A 22,846-nucleotide genomic window follows, 5' to 3' on the forward strand; every position below is an offset into this window, starting at 1 on the left:
GTTATCCGGAGAGCGTTGAGGAGGCTGATAGCACTCTTTATGATGGATTTGAGCATTCGTAGTCGTTTGAGATCAACAATAGCGACTGAATTCTCCTAGATAGCCCTTGTTTGATACTCAAAATGTGAATAGACGTTAAGATGTGTATTAAGATTTCATGTATTGTCATTTATTTTGGTGGGCTTGAATTGCAACACTTTTGGAACGGGCAGTATCATACAACGTAAGTTCTCGAATTTGAACGACAAAGGAGTAGATCCTTCTCTCCTCTCCAGCAACTGCCTCATCCTCTCAGGTATACTACGAAAACATTTATCAATTAATTGGGTAGTAACTTGTGTTGCATGTAGATGCGGTGGGAAATGCCAAGAGTAACATAGCCGAAGCCGATCTGCTCGTTCTTTGAGGCCAACTCGCCCACAGCCTCTGAAAGTTCCTGACCGGTGTTAGGACGGCTTCTGCATCCAAATAGCTTCTGACACCCTTGCAATCATATACACGACTCTGATCAGTCATTCGTGCGTTTTCACCTGGCATAGCGGTAGGTATTTGCCAGCTCACGGGCATGAACCACTCGCCTCGCAGGTACATATCTCACTTGCGTCCTGTCGGGCGAACCAAGTCCGTAGGAGAGGAGTAGCAGTCCATATTCGGGGATAGAACAGCGCGTGATCGACGACTCGCTGCACAGTCAGAAGGTGACTGCAAGCAGCGGACGATGCGGTTGGTTGCTTGAAGTTGGGGGCTGAAAGGCTGAAGGTGGCGTCAGCGCTGACGATCTGATTACTACGCGCTCCTCTGCAAATCAAGTTAATCGGGTCTCGGCGGAGGAACCCTCCCAATCTCAATGGAACAAACAGCGTTGCCAGGCCCTATCTCCACTCTCTCGCTTGAGGCTCTGATGTGCTAAATATCGAATGCACGCCATTGCCAATCCACGGGCAGAGAGGCGGCTGGCGTATCACCACAAGTGCATTCCACAAGTCCATCCTAAGTCTCTCAAGCTTCCGTCAATATCTTTCTCAATAGGCTCTTTGTGCAGTGCGGGAGAAGGGTCACCTCGCTCATTTTGCTTACTTTCCCCAGAGAGTGGTAATGGAACAGCCTCTAGCGCCTTGGAAGAAACCTGAAAGCGGGAAGAGAGAACCATGGAAGAAGGAAACCATCATTGGCGGCTACTCGGGTGGATACGTGGACGACGATTCTGACGATGATGAGGTATACCCTGACGACCCTATAAAGAGTCGTCAGGCAGAAATTTCCGAGTCCCACAGAGACATCTTGAGACTCTTCGCAAAAAGGCCTTACAACAGTGCTTCAGGGAGCAAATCCAAACCGCCCGATCTCAAACAAGAAGCAGAAGTGGAGGAATTCAAACGCCGATATGGAGATATTCTTGTCGAGGCCGGTGAAGGGGGCAAAACTATCCTACACCGCATTGTTGAGAGCCCAACGGACGCCCGTCCACTTTTAAGATGGCTATTGACGACGTACGAAAAGCTTATTCTGCAGACAGATAGCAAAGGAAACACAGCCCTGTATTCTGCACTTGTGGTGGACAGAGGTCGGTTTGTTTCCACTGTTCTCAAGTGCAGCAAAAACAGCGCGGAAGCACTGCAGATCCCGGGCGATGATGGAACGTGTCTGCATATTGCACTCAACTTACAACACAGTCTCCCTGACAGCGTTCCAACGCAAGATAGGCGCAGTGCCGATGGACCTCATGGGCAACAAACGACGAAGAGACAACACGTTGATGTCGACCGCATGATCGCGGAATTGCAAGGCTCTCCAAGTGTGCAAAAGGAAGGGGAACCTGCAACGGGTACAGCTTTAAGAGATGTTCTTAAGAAGCTAGATAAGCGAGGCAACAACCTGCTGCATGTTGCGTGGTCCGCCATTGCCGAGCACATCGAAAAGCATGCCCTACATTGCAATAACGATTCAACCGATCCTCCCACCCTCACACCTGCTGTTTCCGTCCTCGAGCATATGGTTCAAGTGGGCACCAAGTTGATGGAAGAATATCCCGAAGCCATCTACCAAGAAAACCACAAAGGCCAACTTCCTTACACCTGTTTAGGCTCTGCAAAGCTGCTAAAATCATGCACCAGTATGGTGGAGGAAATAAAGCTAGCATATATGCGGAAACTAGCTCATGAGGAGGTCAATGAGCTCCTCTATCCAAATGGAACAAACGGTCAGTCAACACTCATTTAACGTTCAGGCAACAATGGAACTACATTAACGAGTGGCTTTCAGAATTAAGCATCTTCTTTGATATTTCAAGATTCACCACTGATCCTGTGCCTGCGACTGAGCTTGATAAATGGTGGGGATATCTACGCTTTGAGACCATTCTTCAGCACGTCGACCTTCCAAACCTTTCGATCGTGGGCGGCGAAAATCTGTTGACTCCATTTTCATCAGCTTCCGAGCCCAGTCCGGATATTCGTGAACTGATAGGCCGGGTGGATATTGTCAAAATCCTTCATTGGTTACGTCGAAAAGGCGTTGGAAAGATTCTGGAACTAACTGTAACAGACGACGAGAGCAAACCACATTACGACGAAGCCATCGAAGTGGCCTTAAAAGGGTTCGGAATAGAGATATTGAACTGGCAAAAGCTAGACCTCTGCAGCGATGTGCTCTACAACGCGGTAACAGATGTGAGAAAACTATACTTATACTCGAGTGGCAACAGTGATGTCCTCAAAGGTTGGTCCTCCGAGAACGGCCTGGAAAGGTTGCCGAAGGTGAATCGCCATCAATAGCCATTACCGTTTCTTGAAACTGACCTGTCTATTTCTACAGTTACAAGACGTCTATCTGAGCGTCTGCAAGGTCCGGCTCAAACAGCAGAATATGCACTCTATTCCACAACTAATCGTACCAGGAATACGCCAGCGAGTCGAGAATAGAAACATATGAACGCGAGTTTAGAAAAACATTGAAAGCCCGCAGGCCTGAGGTTGAAATCCATATGATACCCTGGAAGGCAAAGGGCGGGACAGATTCAAGCTCGCAGAGAAATCAGGGGCCATCCGTAAAGTCAGTCACGGCACGTTGTCTTGAAGTAGTATTGGGACCTGACAATTCTCTCGCAGACATCCCTGGCTGGATTGTATGGACAGCTTTGCCACAGTGATTAGGAGCAATGAGCGTCGCTTCAAGGATTTCGCGCCCGAGGTCAAAGTTGCCATCATTGACGACGGTATCGACCCGAGGCTCCCAAAGTTCCAAAAATGGATTAAAACGGGGAAATCATATCTCAAAAGACCGGACAATCCAAACCGCGTAGTAGACTTCTGGGTTAACCCGGGGAATCATGGCACGGAAATGGCGAAATTGATCTTGCAAGTCTGCCCAACCGCTAAGTTATACATCATCAGACTTGATGAAGGGTTTGGTGCACAAGGAGAGAGAGAGATCCGGTTGGATTCGGCGATTAAAGTAAGCACCTTTCCGTACGCCGCTCACCGTACCTAGTCTGGTCCTGAGCAGTATTTCTTTAGGCAATCGAGTGGGCGACCCAGATCCCTGTCGATATCATATCGATGAGTTGGAGCATCAATAAGAGGAATGTCAGCAGAGACGATCAAACAACATTTGAGAATAAGATCAGGGCTGCATACGAAAGAGGTATAACAATGTTCTGTGCAGCCAGCGATCGGGGCAAGAGGATGGAACCCGGCCTCGAGGAAGACATGCCCGCTGCATTTGGCGATCCCATCAAGATTGGGGCGGCGAAAGCGGACGGGAGCCCGTATTCAGCGCTCGGCTTTCAGGAGGTAGACTTCTACCTCCCAGGCCACGAGCTCAATCTCCATGGGTACCAGCCTTCCAAAGGCCAACCTCAGTCCGGCAGCTCACTAGCAACCGCAATTGCAGCCGGCCTCGCTGCGTTGATCCAGTACTGTATCGGGATTGTTGACAAGAAGGACAATGCCTACAAGGGCCGTCTCGGAACAGAGGAGATTAGGCAGGCGTTTTGGAAACTGTGTAGTGCGCAGCAAAAATTCCCCGAGGTCGAGAAGTTCTTTGGCAATGTTGCCGCCTTGGACAAGCCTGACCAGGTCCTGACCAAATTTAGAAAGATCGCAAAAGGGCTGCGGAAACCGGCCCAGGGTGAAGAAGAACACAAGTGAACATAATCCACGTCTTTCTCTGAGGTTGGAGAGGGGACCTTGCAAAGCTTGGGCACGCTACTGCGCTGGCTGACTCGACGAGAAGACTTGTGCTGCATGCATCTTGCCTGAATCTTAGGGTTATCAACTTTGTCAGAACTCTAGAGTCCGGAACATATGACGCCATTTTGGGCGGTCTATGTCACCCTTTGCACCCTGTGGTCGTGTGATCCGTACATACCTTTCTGTCAAAAACCGCGTTCCCCCCTCTCTGGATCCCAAAAAACGATCCCCCTCCTCTGGTGTCCACCGACCTTCATTGACCGTTCTTTCTATTTCTGCTGTCTGTTAACGATACTGGCAACATCAGGATGGAGTTCCTTCCCCTTATCCCCTGTGTCACGGAATGAGTGTCCTCCCTTGCTGAGAATAGCATTCCCGCGATTTAGCATGATAATCTTGCCGCAGCCTTGGCAAGAAGAACATCAAATCTCGTGCGTGGCTTAAATAGGCAAGAAGCTCCTTTTGGTTGGCAGCCATCGTGATGCATACGTTTCGAGATAAAAGCGGAAGGAGTGGTTAAGAAGAGATACTTAGAAGTAAATAATTGTACGGCATAGACTATTAGTGCGCACCTCACCTGTATACATACTGCACTGCACGAATCTTGAGGGAGGGCATCTAGAATTCCACTTGCCCGAGCCTTCAGGGTAATAGTCCCGGACTATGGGTGAAAGGTAGTGGTATTCTCAAGTTGGTGATGCTGAGCATCAAAGGTGGCAAAATGCTACTTGACTGATACGTAGGATGGGCCGGCGGTGATGTTGGTGGGGCCGGGGCCTGCGCTGTTTCGTTGGTGGTGTAAACGTGAAAGCATTGTTGGATTGGTCTCAAATTCAGATCGCGCGAATCATCTCATATCGCTCTCAGCGTGTGGGAGCTCCAGCTCGTATGTGATTGTCTAGCAATGGGCTCGATTACCCTGCAAAGAAGGTTCCTTGGGACTAGGTGAAAAACGGGTAGGCAATCCCTTTTTCCATCAACCACACATCAACCTTGTTTACTCGCGCGCCACCTCCGATGCACACTCTCTCAAAAGCCCCGTAAGTCTTTAGGCCACCCGAGCTTATGGTCTTCTGCCTAGATAATATCAGCAGCCACAGAAACGACAAAGAGGAGTAAGGGTGCAAACCAGTCACTCGCCCAAGCTCTTGACTATTTCAAGTTCAAAGTCCATGCGCTCGTTGTCTTTTGCAGTCAGCTCTGACCGATCTTTAAATGAGACGGCAATGTCGAAATCGGTCCACAAGAGGCGTTCGGGAGGTCCGGGAACAAGAAGAATATTTTTGGTGTACGTGTCTAGATGCTGAACCAATGCAAGTTCGTGGATCTGTTGAATACCCTCTATCGCAATGTTCATTCGCTCCTCCGAGGAGTTCAAGTAGTTCATCTAGGAGGCACCTGGCAGATACTCGAGGAGAATAGCATTTGGGCAGTGCTTATCGCGAAGAAATGAATGTAGCACGCGTTCAAAATTCTTAGGATCAAAAGATTCAATAAAACCGTAAAGCTTTGGGACTATTCCGCGATCGCACAGCCCGGACTTCTTTAGGTTTACATATGCTCTGGCCTCGCTTCGATAACGATCCAGGTCTCGCCGCCCATCATCTGCCATGCCGCGATCCTCATTTTCGTGAAACTAGAACCTCTGGTAAGCCCAGTGAAAAATAATGTTGAGGTTGAAACAGACCACTATCAAAATACGTTCTTGTCCCTTATATTCGACAAGGAATATATGAGACGACTCTGACCAATGGATGTGTTTGATAAAGTGGGTGTCCGATGAGGAAATTGTCATCAGCAACTTCTTCACTTCAGCGCGATCCGGCATGAAAGGTCTAGACAGCCAAGGTTTCATGCTTGAAGCCTGGCGAGGGACAGGACTTCCACCAGGTTGATAATTTGAGCTCTGGGAATGTTTGGTTGCCGAGCGTGACGTCTGTGCTGTTTGGTTGTCACCTGGATTCATGCGAGGTCCTTGATGCTGTGGTGATACTAATTTAGATCTAAGGTCTCGCTGAGGCGATTTCCCGGCCTCACGAGCTTTGGGAGAGGTTCGACTTTGTTCTTGATAACGATCGTGTTTTTGACATGTCCGCGGAGTCTTTGGTGCCATTGCCACGAGAGAGGGATTCAAGTCGGCAGTTCCAATTATCTACTCCGTACGGAGTACTCCACAGGGGAATGTCACTGTTAGCGTACTGTATTTTCCCCAAAATAAGTGTTTGAGCCGCATTTGATCACCGGAGCTCTCTTGTCTTTCAAATTTCCAACCGCCAGCGACGATACGACCATGACGAGATACTTAAAATCCCTTTATGACATAGAAAGAGTTCGCCTCCGCATTCTTGAAAATCAACAGCCAGCCAAAGTGACGAAGAATGAACCCAGAAATGTTGATCGAAATAACGTCGATCTGGTCTTGATAAATAGTGATTGTTTCTGCGCCAGAATGTTCCAATGAATTACTTATAACGAATTTAACAGAAATGCCTTATTGTAAGATTAGTTACGTTTAGAATCGCCCTAGGGTTTTTTAATTTACTAATCATCTATCTAATGTGTCTACTGTTGGAATTGCGCGTACGCGTATAGCTAAATCCTTGCCTTGATAGCACGTGACTCTTAGCGTTACGTGATGTCTAACTTAGTAGATTAGCCTGCTCCTCCTTCTTACTATGTAGATAGAATCTGCAGAGTAGATAGAATTCAGTCCATCCATCTCATCATCTACATCGTCAAGCTCGAGTAGTTGATTGTTAAGTGGGATAAGCTTAAAACGCGCCTCGTGAGAATTTCAGTTCTTATATTGAAAAAGCTGCAGCCTTGACAGAAGGAACTCCAATTTGGTACTAACTTAACATCAATACTCAAGTAGTAGTATACATTAGCATAGTACAGGCTGGGAGAAAGTCCTGTCTTGGCGAGGTACAAGATACTGGCACTGCATTGAGTAGTAGTGTCTTGGGTGAACCTGCTCGTCAGTCGTCCCTATGCACAAAGAGGAAAAAGCCGTGCAAGTTCAGGAACAATATATCCTACACGGAGTTCCATCACACCAAGCTTACAGTGAGTGACAGGCAGATATTCAGCCTCGAGGGGCGAATCGAGACTATTCCCTCTGATAAAAAGGCTACATAAAGAAATTCCATCTATACCGACTCGAACCCACCCGTTTCTTCATTCGTCTAACAGATTCTGCAACGGTCTCTCCTCCTTTGCCTTGAACTTCGTCGTTCCAACCTTACCAGAGGTTCTGATGCTGATTGCAGGGAAGATGCTGCGCCTGGTCCAGTCGAAGGTCCAGTGCTCGTTCTAGCCAATGGCTCTGCAGCTCTTCCAGTCGAAGGTCCGGTGCTCGTTCTAGTCAATGGCTCCGCAGCTGTTTCAGTCGAAGGTCCGCTGCTCGTTCTAGCCAATGGCTCCGTACCTGATCCAGCCGAGCGCTCTGCTTCTGAAAATAGTCTCTGTAGTGGTCCTGGTGCTGGTGGCCCAGGTGAAGACAATGACATGCCCAACGCGTCCAACGCGTCTGAGTAGACTGTGTGCAAACCCTCTTGAAGATTGGGATTTGTCCTGTGTGCGTGTGGTGGCCAATGTCCGGGGAAGGAACCCGATCTCGACCCAGCCGAAGATGATGGCCCTGATGCTGGTGTACTTCGTCCAGATTCCGCTGATGGGTCAGGAAATCCTCGCCTCGATCTCGGTAGCGATCCAGTCATCGACCCAACTCGTGATGCACGCCCACGGTCTAAGCTTTCCCTCAAGCCGGGTCTTGATATCCCTCCTCCAGCGCCAGGCGCAGAGGTGAATGAACCTTCTGGTCTGGATACCAGTGAGTCCATACTTCGTCTTGAATGTTCGACACTCAATCTCTTCCTCGTTTCTGGTCTCACCCCGGCTCGCATGATACCTCCGGCTCCCGAGGTTTGCGAAGATGCAGCGGATTTCTTCGATCTTGACCTCCCCGGTTCAAGGCCGTGTTGGGCATCGAATTCCCTCAAATTTGCTTTGCTCAACGTTCGTGTTATCGGTTTTCCGGTCTCCGGCACCTGTGAAAGTCCTGCGACTCGCTCATCTGCCATTTGGCGACGCACATTCATCTCTTCGCGTGAGCGTCTCGAAGGCTGTGTTGCTCGGGGAGGTCGTGGCAGCAGCTTCCCTACCTTCGCTTTGGACCATGATTCTCCATCAAAGTGCCACCAGATTCCTTTTCCAAATCCACCAGGAGGACCTTCATGGTACGCTGCTGATACAATTTCCGGCAGGTGAGCCAGTGGTGATGGAGCTGATGTTCCTAACGCCGGCGGAGGCCCCTGCACAGGCCCTGCACTAGAGACTCCCGCCTCCGATCCTGGCGACGGTCTTGCGGAAGGACTGACTGCCCTTATTTCGCCAGCAGGTGCTCTGCCCCGGTCCGCTACCATTTGCTCTTGTGTTCGTCCTGTCGGTCCTGCGCCAGTGTCTCTTGCATGCGACCTTTGGGAGGACTGTGCGTCACGATGCCCAGTAGGAGGATTTTGGGGGGATCTTCCGGTAGAACGACCGGATCTCGCCCCTCGGGATGGTCCAGCTCCTGCTCCAGCTCCAGCTCCAGCTCTGGCATCGGCCGGCCTTGGTCTTTGTGAATGTCCACGGGGTTGATCTGCTGCCCTCTCCTCTGGGGAAGGCCGTGATCGCGATCTGCCTCGAGATGGCGGTACTGGCTCCCCAGACGGCCGTGCTTGCTCCTCCTGTTCACTCCTCTGCCCGCCACGCTCACGCCGAATCCTTGCGGCTATGAGGACTGCCTCGCGTTCTTCCTCCCACGGAGCTAAGTTGCAAGTTTCACAGCGTAAGCGATTTTCACATCCTATGGCACATCTACACTGAGGGTTTCCACACTGTGCAAGGATTTTTAGCCTGCATCCGCCGTGTTTCCCCTTACACTTGTTGGGTACTTGGAAAACGTCTCCCAGCGGAGCGTTGACTTGTTCCTCCGTCAGAGCAATCAAAGGGTCCTCGGACGACAGTTCGCTCGCCATGGTTGCCGATCTGCCGGGTTAAATAAGGAGTGCAACGTGCGAAGAAAACGAGACGAGAAATGATGATGATGCGGCCTGGGGCAAGGTGAAGGAACTGGAAACTGCTTGTCTGGCCCAGACGTCTTTTTGTTCACGGAGGAGTCGATCGATAGCATTTTGGATCAGGGCTTAACACCTAACGTACGTCTGATATATAAGGATCGTCGAAACTTTCCTGACGCCACTGGCGCCCCTTGATCATGGTGTGTACCAGGCTATGTCCCATGCCATGTCCCATGCTGTGTACCATGGTAGTAGAATCTGCGCTGCCGCACCTGCGTTTGGAACAGATCACTGTGGCAGAGTGGGGAAGTCGTGGTCGAGTAAGGCGAGCCTCCTAACAAACCTCTGGCTGACCACCTGAGACTCGAACCCTGTTCAACTTGATGTTCAACTTGAATTGAAGTTGCCCTGGCAGACGCCAAGAAATGAAGGCTTGGCGTTTGACCTGTTCCACAGCCCACAGACTGTATCTTAAACACCAACAGCGTCAGCATCGGCATCAGCGTCAGCATCAAACAGCCCCATGTTTCGGGACAGGCGTGGTCCTCATCAAACCGTTAATATATCAAAACCACCATCCTAGTCTACTCGGATCCGGTCCCGATTCGTTTCGAGAAGGGTAAACATGTCGGTTGCAGGCCAAACACGAACAGAAATCAGAGTTTGGCCAGAGAAAAAGACGGTAGTGCGGCGTGAAATGTGTCCAGCTTGCCGGTCATGCTAAGCGTCTATTCAACTGCAGACGATGCCTCTGCAATCAGCGGTATTCATATGCAGTCTCTGGCCAAGGTGTCTGGTTAACGTCGTGAGGAGCTGCTGAAGACCCTGAGCGGTCAAGGGTGATTTGGGCAGCAATTCAGTCATGGTAGAAACTTGATGATGGATACACCACGCTGCCACCCGTCTACCCCGGAGCACCAGTGGCAGATGCAACATATCTGATACAACAGACTACTAAACAGACGAACCAGCACCTGAAACAATCGTCGACTGCAGCTCGTGTCTCCAGTGTTTCTTGACAACGTGAGCCCTGGTGAAGTCAGCTCTGATGCTGACTTCGCAACCGAGATGCTCTGAGGTAAGAGGCTGGATTCTTATTGAGCACCACTTCCCTCGAGTTGAGACACACCATTCTTGCTCAATTGAGCTGCTTGACCAAGCGCAATTTAACCACTTTCCCCATATTTAAACCTTCTGTCACGATACCCAAGACCAGTCGGCCGTGGTGTTGGCTTCGGCGCGTCCGGATCCACATACCCAGGCATGGTGCCCGGCGCACATGTACGGCATCCACACGCTGCACAAGAAGATTTCCAACAGCCACAAGAACGATCCTCGCAGCGTAGGGGTCGTGAGAGCCTGCATCGTTGAGAGCCACGTCCATAGCGACGATTGAAATCCCCTTTGCATTTCCTGGGATCCTGGGTTGTGGTGGTAGTGGTTGTTGTGCTTTCCCTCGTGGGAGAATTGGCCTTGTCTATGTTTTTGTTTTCTGTGACTTTCTCCACACATACACCACATACAAATACTCGTCCCAGGGTCTGCGATGGAACCCCGTCTGAAATGTCTCCAAAGTCCAGGAGGAATGGGAATGGTGGGTGACCAATCTGGGTTAAGGAGTGATTGCAAGATTTCCAAGTGGCCATCATGTGTTAGGAGGTGATGCAGTATACGTAGTTGTCACGAACAGGGGATCAAGCAGGCAGCTTCTGAAGCACTCTCGGCGGCAAGGACTTTTGTTACTACGTAGGCGCCGGCGTTGGCGTTAGTGTCTGAACGGGCTTGGTGTGAGGCAGTCTTGATTCTGGTTGGGGAGGGATGATACGCTGCACATGATTTTGAGGTGGCTATTTTCTTTTCTGGAGCGGGAAGTAGAGTCGCGGCTCGCTGGCGACATGGATGATTCGCTAGCTCTCCGTACGGTGTCTCCAGGACAGGACTTGTATCATGTAAGTCGACTCTCAGCGACCAGACAGTAGTAAGCTCAAAGCAGCGGGCAGTCTTCGAGCCGCTCTGCACAGTCAACTCTGCAGACGCAATAGACAGAGAATCCAACCAGTAATCACGCTGATCCAACGACCATCAACAACCTTCACCCCATCATCGCCATCGCCATCGCCATCTTCAATTGCACACCTTCTCCCACTCCGCCACCCTCTCAATGAAAATATCCATCCCCCGCTCCCCCGGGAACCCCACAACAACATCTCCCTTACGCAGCACCGCCCATTTCTCGCCTTCCCCCTTCCCCTCCTCTTCATCATCATCATCAATCACCTCCTGACAGACCGTAACCCCTTCCAAAAAATCCTCTTCACTGCCGCCCAACCTCTGAGCAATCATCCCCTCCAGCAGACTGACACCCTCCTTCTTCTCTTTCAGATTCGACCACACCACCACGGCTTTGAAATCGTCCTCTTCTTCCGTGTCTGCCGACCCGGTCGAACTTCGGAGATTGGTAGTGAGCCGCGCGGGACGGATGAGATGGATGGCATCGGCGATGCATTTGCTGTGGCGCCAGTGGACTTTGATGAATTTGATGAGGCCGCTGGCTTCCAGGGAGGTTGGGATGCCGCCGCTTGCGCTTGCGCCGGAGGAAGAGGATGGGGTTGAGTGTGCTGTTTCTGCTTCTTCCTGAGAGGCTGTGATTGTGGTGCTTCGAGGAGCGGTTGAGTCGGGTGAGGTTTTGGCTGATTTGGGCGACGTCGTCGAAGAACTGGAACGGGGAGACGTTGTGGTCGACCATTTGGATGGTTTGTGGTTGGCAACAGCGCAATCGTGCATGACACTCTGCAGCTTCGCGGAGATCATTTTCTTGTCTTCGTCATCCAACTTGCTGCCTGGCCAGTAGCCCTTGAATTTCGGCGCACCCCCAAGTTTGGTTACGCTGACAGCAACGCTGCCCTTATGAAAGGTCAAAGCACGCATACCCTGTACGATCTCTTCTCGGACATCACAGTTCTCGTCTTCGACGAACCCGTGCACGGCAAGCTCGTTCACCATTTCTAGACCTTGGAGTTTGTTGTCCATATTGGGAGCCGGATTCAATGAGTAGATCACGTAAGCGGCGTAGTTTTGTGGAGGGCGCCAATGGGCGGCGAGGGACTTTGGTGCTGACGATGGGATTTTGAGGAAGCGGATTGGGCCGGACGCGTAGGAGAATGCGTAGCCTACTTGCTACAGACGGAATGTTAGTACAAGGCTTTGCGGTCAGAAGAACTATGGAGAGCACAGATATCAGCTTACCGGTAAGCCAGGATACGGGATATCCTTCCACTTTAGAAGAAGTGCAGATGAATGGATAGAAACCTGCGAATTTTCATCTTCGTCTTCCAATATCTCAGTCTCTAGCTCCGAAGATCCGGTTGGTGCTGAAGTTGAAGGTGGAGTCAGCGTATTTTGGGCAATCTGTCTTTGCTGTTTCGTCTCCGCTCGTCCAGCTCGTCTACGCTTGACAGGTCTGCGTGCTGCGCCAGCTGGACTCTTTCGCTGTCGTCGCGGGCGAAGCCGGCTTCCTTCACACTCACTCTCCAACCCCGACTCCGCGTCGTCGTTGTCGTTGTCGTTGTCAGTATCGGATTGACGTTTTGCTGGTCGGACTTCAGGTTCATCTGAGATACTACTGCGACGAACCATATTGCGCATTATCCGGTGATCCCCTTCACAGTCTGATGGTGGGCACAATGGTATCGCACAGCGAAGATACAGCAATTGTTGCAGTGACTCGAATGGCAGTGCAAGAGAGGTAGACACCCAAATTTATGAAGTGCAGAAACGATCAAAGAGGTGAGAGAATTGGTGGCTGAGTGCGGTGTTTAACCAACTTATCAAACAGCAGACACATGCGACTTCAAGCACGGAACAGCCGGCATTCAACAAAGGCACATTGCGGCACTGCACATCTCGTGAAAAATGGGTTTCGGTGACAAACACAATAGTAGTGTAGAAGCCTTTGAATGGCTTAGCTAGTCGCGAGATACAGGACATAGCTGAATAGGCGGTATTCTTGAATGGTGACTCTTCTTCTATTGTCGAAACAACCCACATTTCGCTTTGCTCAAGCCTGCATCAATGTGGCATGGCACCACATGCCTTAGCCCCCTCTCTGACCTTCTGAGCCGGTCTTTTATGATATTAGACCTTCAAGTCTTCATGGTCGATTCTCGAAGAGTAGGGGGAGGGCGGACGTTTAAACCGTTCCCCTGATAAACAACGCTCGAAGTATGGATGGAAGGAAAGCTGATAGTTCCGACTCTGAATTCCTGACGCCTCGCTAATCTCTCAGACCAACTTGTATTCTGATTGCTCTGTTATCTTGCTCCTTTCCCTTTCGCCTCTGTAGGCCCCAATTCTCGAATAAATATGTTGACGCTGCCCTCTGCAATTTCATCCTTGCCATCTTCAAATCCTGGGCTAACTGCGACAGCGAGATAGCGCCCATCAGCGCTGAAAGCTAAAGCCGCAACGCTACTGCCGTACTTTGGATACTGCCTTATTCGCCTCTTTGCTACTCCATCCCACAACGCAACCAATCCGTCACCACCGCCAGAAGCAAAAGTACCATGTATAGGGTGAAACGCCAGAGCATTAACAGGATAGACAACATCAACACCATCGATCGTCTGCCGGTGGCATTTGAACGCGTATTTCCGGGATTGAGACTCGCTTGACGCGTCGAACCATTCGACTGCCACGCGACCTTCGATGCTAGAAGAAGCGTAGCCGGAGTCAGTGGGCATGGTAGCAACAGCCCGAGTCATGAATTTTAACGAGCCCTCGCGGCGTTGATGAGGATCGACATCGATGGTAGTGGGTGAGGATTGAGTGGCAGCCTCGGCAGCGGCTTTGGCAAGGTTCGAAAGTTCGTAGATGTGGAAAGCACGCGATGCCATACCAACCACAAGTTTAGTGGGTGTGCTTGAGACGGTAAAGGCTTTGGATGGGAGCGGTATTACGGCGGGTGGTGAGGAAGGGGAGGTGGCCTGATGAATGTGGAGGGTGGAGTCCCATGAAGCGGAAATGACAAGATTGTGCTCTTTACTGTACACGACAGACTTTACACCCGCGTCATGGGTACTGAGGACAGTCTGCTCAGATGTTGTGGCGTTGGTATGGCGTACATCCCAGTCCAGGCCTGCTGTGTAGAATTCCTCATCGTTTGCGCCGAAGCAGACATCTAGTACGGGGGCTCTGTATTCGAAGGTCTGGAGGAGAGAGCACGTTTTCTGGTCTGGAGAGCCCTGGTCGGGTTCCACCGCATACAGATATACGTTTCGGTCCCAAGACGAGACAAGGAGCTTGGAGGAATTCGGAAGTGGAGAGAACTTGACAGAGGAGATGGCATCAGATGGCGGCGTACCAACAGGAAAATGGTCTAGCAAATGTTAGCCACCGTATGATGAGAGTGACGACTACTTAAGGACGTACTCGAGGTCATGGCTGTTGAATTATTCTTCTTAATAATGATTTGTATTGACTGGCCCAGGTCATCGTCAAAGTATTTTGGAGGGCTTCCCAATTAAGCCTTAACTATACCAAACTCTATGGTCACGTGGATTGATCTGTACACCGCCAAACACAACTATGTTGACATTGAGAAAGTATTCGTACTCGAAAGAAGGCAACATACGGTTTTACATACGGTTTTGGACTGAAATCACGTCGGCTTCTTCTGTGGGCGCGCAAGAGTGCTCTCACTGGCTTAAAAGATATCAACTTGAATTGCCCATGGCTTGATCCTATTTGTCCGGATGGTGGTTAGAAAGAGGCTACTATTCTTGTTCTAAAATAGGTTGGGCTGGATCGAGTCTACTTTCCTGCTCGTTGATATGTCTTCGGACAAGCCAGCTCGTTATTCGAGTACTCGTTGGCACGACCCATCTGCTCAACAGTACTTCTCCTTTGAAGATGTTGTCTTGAAAGGCCTGGCCTCAGACGGCGGTCTGTTCCACCCAGTGACCATTCCAGATGTCAGCAAAGTATATCTGTCATGGAAGGATCTTTCCTTCTCAGACCTGGCCTTGCAAGTCATCCGCCCATTCATGTCGGCTGCCGAAATCTCAGATACAGACCTCAAGTCCATAGTCGACCAGAGCTACTCCGTCTTCCACCACCCTGACACCGTACCTCTTATCACTCTCGACGCATCCAAAGACCTCCATCTACTCGAGCTCTTCCATGGCCCCTCGTTCGCCTTCAAAGACATAGCTCTTCAATTTCTCGGTAACCTGTTCGAGTTCTTCCTCGTTCGCCGAAACAGAGAGCTTTCACCAGGCCAGTCTCGCCACCATCTCACCGTCATTGGCGCTACCAGCGGTGACACAGGCAGCGCCGCAATCTACAGCCTCCGTGGCAAACAGGATGTCAGCATCTTCATTATGTTCCCTGATGGCAAAGTCTCGCCTGTTCAGGAGGCGCAGATGACCACGGTTCTGGATTCGAACGTCCATAATCTCTCCATCAAAGGCACTTTTGACGACTGTCAAGACATGGTCAAAGCCCTTTTCGCCGATGCTGAGATGAATAAATCGCACCATCTCGCAGCCGTCAACTCAATCAATTGGGCCAGAATTTTAGCCCAAATAACCTACTACTTCTCCGCCTACTTCCAACTCCTAAAACACAACCCCAACCTCCCTTCAAATGATTCCGTCCAATTCGTGGTCCCTACGGGTAACTTCGGTGACATCCTAGCCGGCTTCTACGCCAAACGCATGGGCCTCCCCATTGCCAAACTCGTCATCGCCACCAACGAAAACGACATCCTCCACCGTTTCTGGAAGACAGGGACCTACTCCAAGAAGAAAGCTCCACCACAAGAAGCAGAAGGCAGCGGCTTCGCTCAGGACGGGGTAAAAGCGCACGAGGACGGCGTCAAGGAGACACTCTCCCCAGCGATGGACATCCTGGTCTCCTCCAACTTTGAGCGATTACTCTGGGAACTCACCTTCCAGTACGAGAAAGCCCTGGACGAAGCAGCCAGCACAGTGAATTCAGACTCGATGCCTTCCTCTTCTGCAGTGGCAGAAAACGAACCAGCAGTCCAACGCGCCGGACGCAAGATCAACGCCTGGTTCTCCGCACTGAAGAAGACTGGCTCTTTCACCGTGCAAGAACCCGAAATTCTCGCAGCGGCAAGAGCGATCTTCACAACCCACCGGGTCAGCGATGCAGAAACAAGCGCCACCATCCAGGCCTGCTACCGAGGCGAGATCATCGAGCACAAAGGCTACGTGTTGGACCCCCATACCGCGGTCGGTGTTGCTGCCGCTCTGAGACAGATCCAGCAACAACAACCAAGCTCCAACGGAGAAGACGTGACCAAGACGGACGAACAGATTCAGAGTCAGAATCAGGAGAAGGTGAAGATGCACACAATCGCGCTCGCGACGGCGCATCCAGCCAAGTTTGCCAAAGCTGTAGATGTGGCGTTGAAGGGGGAGGAATCTTTCGATTTTGCTCGGGTCCTGCCACAGGAATTTGTCGGTTTGGTCGAGAGGGAGAGGAGGGTCAGGAAGGTTGATCCCCGCACGGGCTTGGAGGGGATTAGGAACATTATCGTGGAGGAGGTGAGGAGGGAGAAAGAAGGGGACGGGTGTTAGGTTGGTGGAAGGGTGGGGAATGGTTGGGTTGATGTTTTGCGAAAAATTTTGGGAGATGTGGATGTATTCTTGTCTTTGCTAAGTTAGATATCATAGACGGCATCATGGTGTTACGCTTTTCACTATAGATCGATCGAAGAAGTTCTCGCACTTGGTTCTACACCGTGCTTTCCCTTGGCGCGAATGCTGTAGCCATCTTTTAAGGCTCCTATGCAACTCACTTTCTTCTTTCGTTTCTTGCTCCTGCAAGCTCTCCCCCTTCCTGTCTGACTTCCTCACGATTCCCGGAGCGAGGAACCAGCAAGAAGAAGAGAGCAAGCGAGCTAGCAAGCGAGCAGGGCAGAGCAGGAAAGATGTGGCATCAACAGAAACGGGAACTCGGTTTCTCATCTTGGTAGAAACAGGAACAAGGTGCGACTCGAGAAGCGAGCAAGAAATGGACATTAAGAACAGACAAAATGGGAAGAAAAGACCGGAGATGCAACCCCCAGGGGAGGGAGATTCGAGAGCGGGTCGCAAAGATCGAGACGAGGCGGGACTGGAGAGGATCAGGATCAGGATCAGGATCAACAAGATATAGGAAGAGGATCTGGGCACTGATGTACAGGGCAGGCGTAACACACAAAGGGGATGAGAAAACCTGGTGAGTCGAGATGGGGGCTGACTGAGGGACAAGCAGAGAAGACAGCCGTCCCAGTTCATGGATGCTCTGATTTGGTGATAGAAGCCGCGTTGGTGGTCTGGGGGGATAGCTGAATAGAATCTGTGTGTATACATCTCCAATACATAGGAAAGGTGTATTTAGTATGATAAAACACCCTGATGCTCACATCATCTCTCCAAGATTACAAAGCTCCAATCGTCCATCGCCAAAGAACTGGGGTAAACAGCTGGACGGGTAGGTAGGGAGGTACGTTGGCCAAAACGAGGTGGTATATCAAACGTCCAACGGAGATCCAACATCCGCTGACTGACGTGTTCAAAACAGCGCCATAATTACAAAAACATTAACCCGTGATATCTTGCGGTGAAACGAGTTTTGCAGAATATCCCTCCAAAATGCCTCTTTCTACTGCACTTTCCGGCTCACCAACGACCTGGACATGACCTGATCTTGACTCTGTTTGGTGATTTGCTGGTGAGTGCTTGGCTCGCCAGCTTCGCTTCCAGAACGGCGCCCGTGCACCTTCTCTGCTGTATCGTCGGCCTCCGCGATTCTGGTGTGGTCAGGCATGGTAGAATGCTGAGAGGTGCGCTCGGTGAATGCGGTTGGGGCAGAGCTGGCCATGGACATGGCGGTGCTCGACCTGTCAACCAGATCTGGGGTCGGTGGGATGCTGGAATGGTTATTGCTGACTGGCGTCAGGTGACCGTCACGCACCCCAGTTCCCTCGGATCGGTTACTGTTCTGGCCATCTTGGCTGCTCTCTTGCCCATCTTCGCTGTTCTTTCCGGCATCTTCCTCCTCCGCCTGCTGGCCTGCTGTCTCGGGGACCTCGAGATCCTCATTGGCAAGTTGAAGACCCTCGACAGCGGCGGCGCACTGCTCACTGATATTGCGGATGATGTCGGCAATGGCATCAGTCTTGTCGCGGAGGTGACGATCGGCGACATCGGACATGCTGAGGGTGGAGAAGCGCTTGTTTGTGCGAGAGGATGGGCCGAGGAATTCCCCTTCGACCTCCGAGGACATTCCATTGACTGAGCTGGTAGACGATGTGTGTGGAGAATCGCCGAGACCAGAGATGGATTTCATTGTAGCAACAAAGCCGCTGTCCTTGTGCTCAGTCTCGTCGTGCTCCTCCTCTTCGCCAACATCTTCATAGCCTTCCTTGATATATTCAGAAAGCTCTGGGGCAGTTCCCAGAGAGCGAACAATATGCTCCATATGGTGGGTCTGGCCGTTGATAAGGCTGCGGAGGTGGAGCACCACACGTTGTGCTTCGTCTCGTTGACGGGAAATGGTTGAATTGGTATGTTGCAGAGCAGCGATCTCCTTCCTGTTACGAGCGCGCTCACGCTCAAGGTCTTCTGCGATACCTTGTTGCAAGACAAGAGCTTCTAGAGCTTGATCTCTCTGGATCTCAGTGCCCTTGAGACGGAGACTGATGCGAGCTTGATCGTCTTTCTGTTGGTCAATCAGACCAGTAAGTCTGCGGTTTTCGCGCTTGTGACTTTCAATCTTGACGCGGAGCTCCGAAACTTCTTTGTTGAGCTGCTCGGCAAAGGCTTGGAACTTGAGAAATTGTGACTTCCAGGTCTCAAGCTCTGTTTCGAGGAAGTTGTTTCTCTTGGTAACCTTGTGGAGCTCGGTGTCCATGCGGCCTTTGAGGTTGATGAAATCTTGCCAGGCTTCCAGGGCGTCGCGTGAATACTGATTACGTTCTCGGACGATCTCATTTAGGTGACGCATCGAGACTTTGGTCATGAGCGGCTTCTTAACTGTACCTCCCAAGATTGCCTTGACACCAGTATTGCGGCCCTATGAGTTAACTTAGCAACTGATATACTGTCTGGAATATTTGACTTACCAATTTCTCGCAGACATGATCCATGACGGTCATTACACTGTCCTGGCTCCACCAAGCAGGATCTTGAATGCTTTCGACCTCACCCTTCTCTACGATGATCCGGCCAGCCGGAATCAACTTGCCACCACCATAAGCTGCACGGAGATGTTGAGGCACGCCAGACGGTGTAATATCGCCATTGAGAGCCTGGGTTAATCGGGTGATCATCTTGGTTCGCTGACCAGGTGAAAGGATATTTGGCGGGCTGGAAGTGAGCACGAAATTGCGGTCGAGGTCCACCACAAGCGCATCGGTAGGAGCTGTAAAGAGGGATCGGCATTCAGCGGTGATGCCGAGAATGTATGGGCCTGGCTCGTTGACGAGTTCTTTGGCATGGCGAGCATGAACGACGGGCACGTACAACCCACTCCACTCATACACGCGCACACAGAATCGGATTGTCTCGGCAGCCACGGTCAGGATTGCTGGATAATGACTGACGAAGACGATTCTGCGAGTAGGTGATACAGCTGCTTCAATTACGCCGACAATGTTGGGAATTGACAGGCAGGTGAACAACGGCCACATTGAGAAGTTTTGGAAGCCTGTTGGTGAGGATGGAAATTGATAGCAAAGAGCGTAGTCCTTCATGTCAATTCGCACCAGATCGTTCAAGCGTGGAGCTGGAAAGCTGAGAATCCGCGACACCTCCTCTGCATGAAACAGGTTTGTGGCCTTATTCCAATGAATCCACATGCCGCGAAGGTAATCACCAAGGAGATTGTACAGTGGATATCTTGACAGGAAACTCAAACAGTACGGAATCCAGTATGTTTCATCAGCAGTATCATAGTAATCAGTTTCTGTCCTCCGTCTAAGTTCCCGAATCGTCTCTGCTCGCTTCTCGTCTGCGCGTGACCAGACACGCAGCGCAATTCCGTAGAGAGTATGCGAGGAATCTTGCTGCAGAACAAAGGAATGGTGGACGCAGTGGGGCTGACTGCGACCAGTGCAGATCTCTACATCATGCGGAAAGCAAGCCTGGGAGAGTAGGTCAGCAGGGCGTGTCGAGAGAGGAGTATAGGGGCTGTGATCTGGCTCACTCGCATAGCAGCATGTAGGGCTCTTGCAATCTCATTGTCCTGCTCAACGCGAGGGCTGCTTCCAAGGATTTCAGGTAGCCAGAACTGTCCAACAGCCCCTTTCATATGGCCAATCTTTCCCTGGGATAATTGAGGCGCTCGAACCCATTGGGACGGTTCACGGCCCACACCACACACCATGTAGGCATGAGTGAGGGTCTTGGGTGTCCGCTGCGCTGGTTTCATATTGAGAGTTGCTGGGATTGGTTGGGTGATTCGAGAATGTAGCGAAGATGTTCGACTGGGAATGACAAGTGAAGAATCGACCTGTTCTCTTGTACCTGGCCGCTCGCGAGTTGCGGGCCTGACAAAGTGGGAATGATCTCTCAGCGAAGGACCCATATCGACGACTGGAGCGTGAACGATGTCCTTATGATGAGGGCGAAAATACGAGAACAGACAGAATCAAATTCCTTTACTACGAGTAACGGAGCTTGTGCAAAGCGGGCCTGCTGGAGGGTTACTTCTGTGACCCTGATATGATCAAAAGCTGAAGAATGTGGTGAAGCTCCCTGGCTGACTTGGAGACCCTCTTCGCCGTCAACCAGAAGGATAACAGTCCGTGATGGAGAAGATGTCGAGAGGGTCAAATTTGAGAACGAATGGCAGAGATTGCTTGAAAGAGAGAGCTTAGATCCACGGCATCAAGAGAGGAACTAAATCATAATCGTCGCTGATACCGAAGACAGCTGCACGGGCCTCAAATGATTGACCCCCAGGAGGCCGGGATTGTACGAAGCTACCCGGGAGCAACTGGCTCCAATAGACGACACCAACTTAGGCTGATAAATCAATTTGGATTGGGTATCCATTGCCTAAGACTGAATTCAGACAGCCGCAATCAAACTTCTTAACTCTATGGCCTCTAGTGGCGAACTCTCCTTCACTGAACCTTGCTAGACTTGAAAAAGCTGGTGACTCCAAAAGATAGGGGCCATTGCCATGCAGATCCCAGCCAGTCAATCTCCAGCAATCCAGGACCTGCGGAGCGGTAGAATTAAGACACAAACTTTCCAATTCATGTTCAGTCTTGAGTCGCCAGAGTTCACCAGTCTCATATGACAGCGATGTACATACACGAAAGCATTCCGCATGCCAGTCCGGAGCGCCATATTTGTCCAAGAAAGTCCGCCCTACTACGTGCAGAATGCGAACGTCATGAATCCCACTGCTGAGTCCGCTACCACACTACTCGGGTACCAATAGCACCTGGCTATTATTGAGCTTCTTTCCGTACCGCGAAGTGCTGCTCTAATAATGTCCTGTTCCAAGTCCAAATTCATGAAAGATCATCATCCTGCGTTTCTCCATCAGGCGATAACTAGGGAGGGCAGGCCGGGCTTCTGGCTTTTCCATCCAACCTGATCCATTCCAGGTGGCGCAACTAGGTAAAGCCCACACGGCTGATACTCTTAGCTCAGGGGGAAATTCTTGCTGTCGTAGTAAGCTGATTGTGGGACGGCAACAAATCAATGACCAACTTGGATTAAATATGTCATCCATGTAGGTTGGTGTCTTGACTTTTGGGATGATTGTAGTCTTCTAAGGCGATCGATTCCAGTATCTTTGAATGTCAAGCACCCATGTTTCATGCAGCTTACCAGAACGGCGGGACGACATGTGGAAGTGGCAGCCATGACTATTTACTACAAGTGCTTTAGTTGATTTTAGTCAGATGCTTTTCGGCGTCTTACCAGATCTCCGATGTACTACGTTGTACGGAGTGCTCTTGCCGCCGGAAAGTGCGGTCTAGTGTGGTGTTAGCATACTAGTAGTGCTAAGAATGACAAGCATCAATACATGGCCATACGTACTACTAGTAGTAGTCCTCTCTTCCAGAAGCTTCTTTTGTAATCATTCATACAAATTATTTAATTGATACCGCTGGGCTTTTATAGCAATAGTTGCTACGCTCAGTACATGTCCCGCCTCACAATCACTAGCTTTAAATAACATTATTTCTGTCTGATACTGTATTCAAGACTTTTGATGCACAACTCGGTAATGATTTACAGCTTCTTTGAGTTTGACTTGTTCAAAGGACTTTATCAGAATGCCGTCCCATTTTGTACGTAGTAAGCTCGTTTCATGAGCTTCAATTGGCTTCAGAGAAGGCCGGGACATCCTCCGATTAACTTTGGCTATGCTCTAGATTGTACTTTTTAGCCACACAAGTACTAATTTCTAGGGTACATACTACTTACGGTAGGAGGCATAAATACTGTTAGCCTAATCTAGTTTTACCTAGTTTTCGTTACAAGAGTCGGCATACTCCGGAGCCATCATAAGTCTCGACCCTCACTAATCCTGCCGATTAGCTCTGTTCTGAGAAATATACAG

At 50.5% G+C, this 22,846-nt stretch overlaps 6 protein-coding genes across 6 annotated transcripts; 2 read left to right on the top strand and 4 right to left on the bottom strand.

The window, feature by feature from the left end:
- Positions 1-1,095: 1,095 nt before the first annotated feature.
- Positions 1,096-4,148, top strand: EPUS_09174 (uncharacterized protein; the record flags this gene model as incomplete). The annotated part of the gene is made up of 6 exons (XM_007787931.1): positions 1,096-2,200; positions 2,263-2,756; positions 2,815-2,835; positions 2,897-3,051; positions 3,108-3,453; positions 3,516-4,148. 6 exons carry the CDS (start codon positions 1,096-1,098, stop codon positions 4,146-4,148), a joined length of 2,754 nt encoding a protein of 917 aa, XP_007786121.1.
- Positions 4,149-5,577: 1,429 nt separating this feature from the next.
- EPUS_09175 (uncharacterized protein) lies at positions 5,578-9,211 on the bottom strand (the record flags this gene model as incomplete). Its single annotated transcript, XM_007787932.1, has 3 exons — positions 5,578-5,826; positions 7,436-9,000; positions 9,115-9,211. The coding sequence occupies 3 exons, from the start codon at positions 9,209-9,211 to the stop codon at positions 5,578-5,580; spliced, it is 1,911 nt and encodes a 636-aa protein (XP_007786122.1).
- A 2,166-nt stretch (positions 9,212-11,377) lies between these two features.
- EPUS_09176 (uncharacterized protein) lies at positions 11,378-12,889 on the bottom strand (the record flags this gene model as incomplete). The annotated part of the gene is made up of 2 exons (XM_007787933.1): positions 11,378-12,430; positions 12,500-12,889. The coding sequence occupies 2 exons, from the start codon at positions 12,887-12,889 to the stop codon at positions 11,378-11,380; spliced, it is 1,443 nt and encodes a 480-aa protein (XP_007786123.1).
- A 674-nt stretch (positions 12,890-13,563) lies between these two features.
- On the bottom strand, positions 13,564-14,690 carry EPUS_09177 (uncharacterized protein; the record flags this gene model as incomplete). Its single annotated transcript, XM_007787934.1, has 2 exons — positions 13,564-14,627; positions 14,681-14,690. 2 exons carry the CDS (start codon positions 14,688-14,690, stop codon positions 13,564-13,566), a joined length of 1,074 nt encoding a protein of 357 aa, XP_007786124.1.
- Positions 14,691-15,081: 391 nt separating this feature from the next.
- On the top strand, positions 15,082-16,854 carry EPUS_09178 (uncharacterized protein; the record flags this gene model as incomplete). The annotated part of the gene is made up of 1 exon (XM_007787935.1): positions 15,082-16,854. One exon carries the CDS (start codon positions 15,082-15,084, stop codon positions 16,852-16,854), a length of 1,773 nt encoding a protein of 590 aa, XP_007786125.1.
- Positions 16,855-17,923: 1,069 nt separating this feature from the next.
- Positions 17,924-20,848, bottom strand: EPUS_09179 (uncharacterized protein; the record flags this gene model as incomplete). The annotated part of the gene is made up of 3 exons (XM_007787936.1): positions 17,924-19,336; positions 19,386-20,405; positions 20,468-20,848. 3 exons carry the CDS (start codon positions 20,846-20,848, stop codon positions 17,924-17,926), a joined length of 2,814 nt encoding a protein of 937 aa, XP_007786126.1.
- Between the last annotated feature and the right edge of the window lie 1,998 nt (positions 20,849-22,846).

This window comes from Endocarpon pusillum (assembly GCF_000464535.1).
Source record: "Endocarpon pusillum Z07020 unplaced genomic scaffold C706385, whole genome shotgun sequence".
NCBI classification, from domain to species: Eukaryota; Fungi; Ascomycota; class Eurotiomycetes; order Verrucariales; family Verrucariaceae; genus Endocarpon; species Endocarpon pusillum.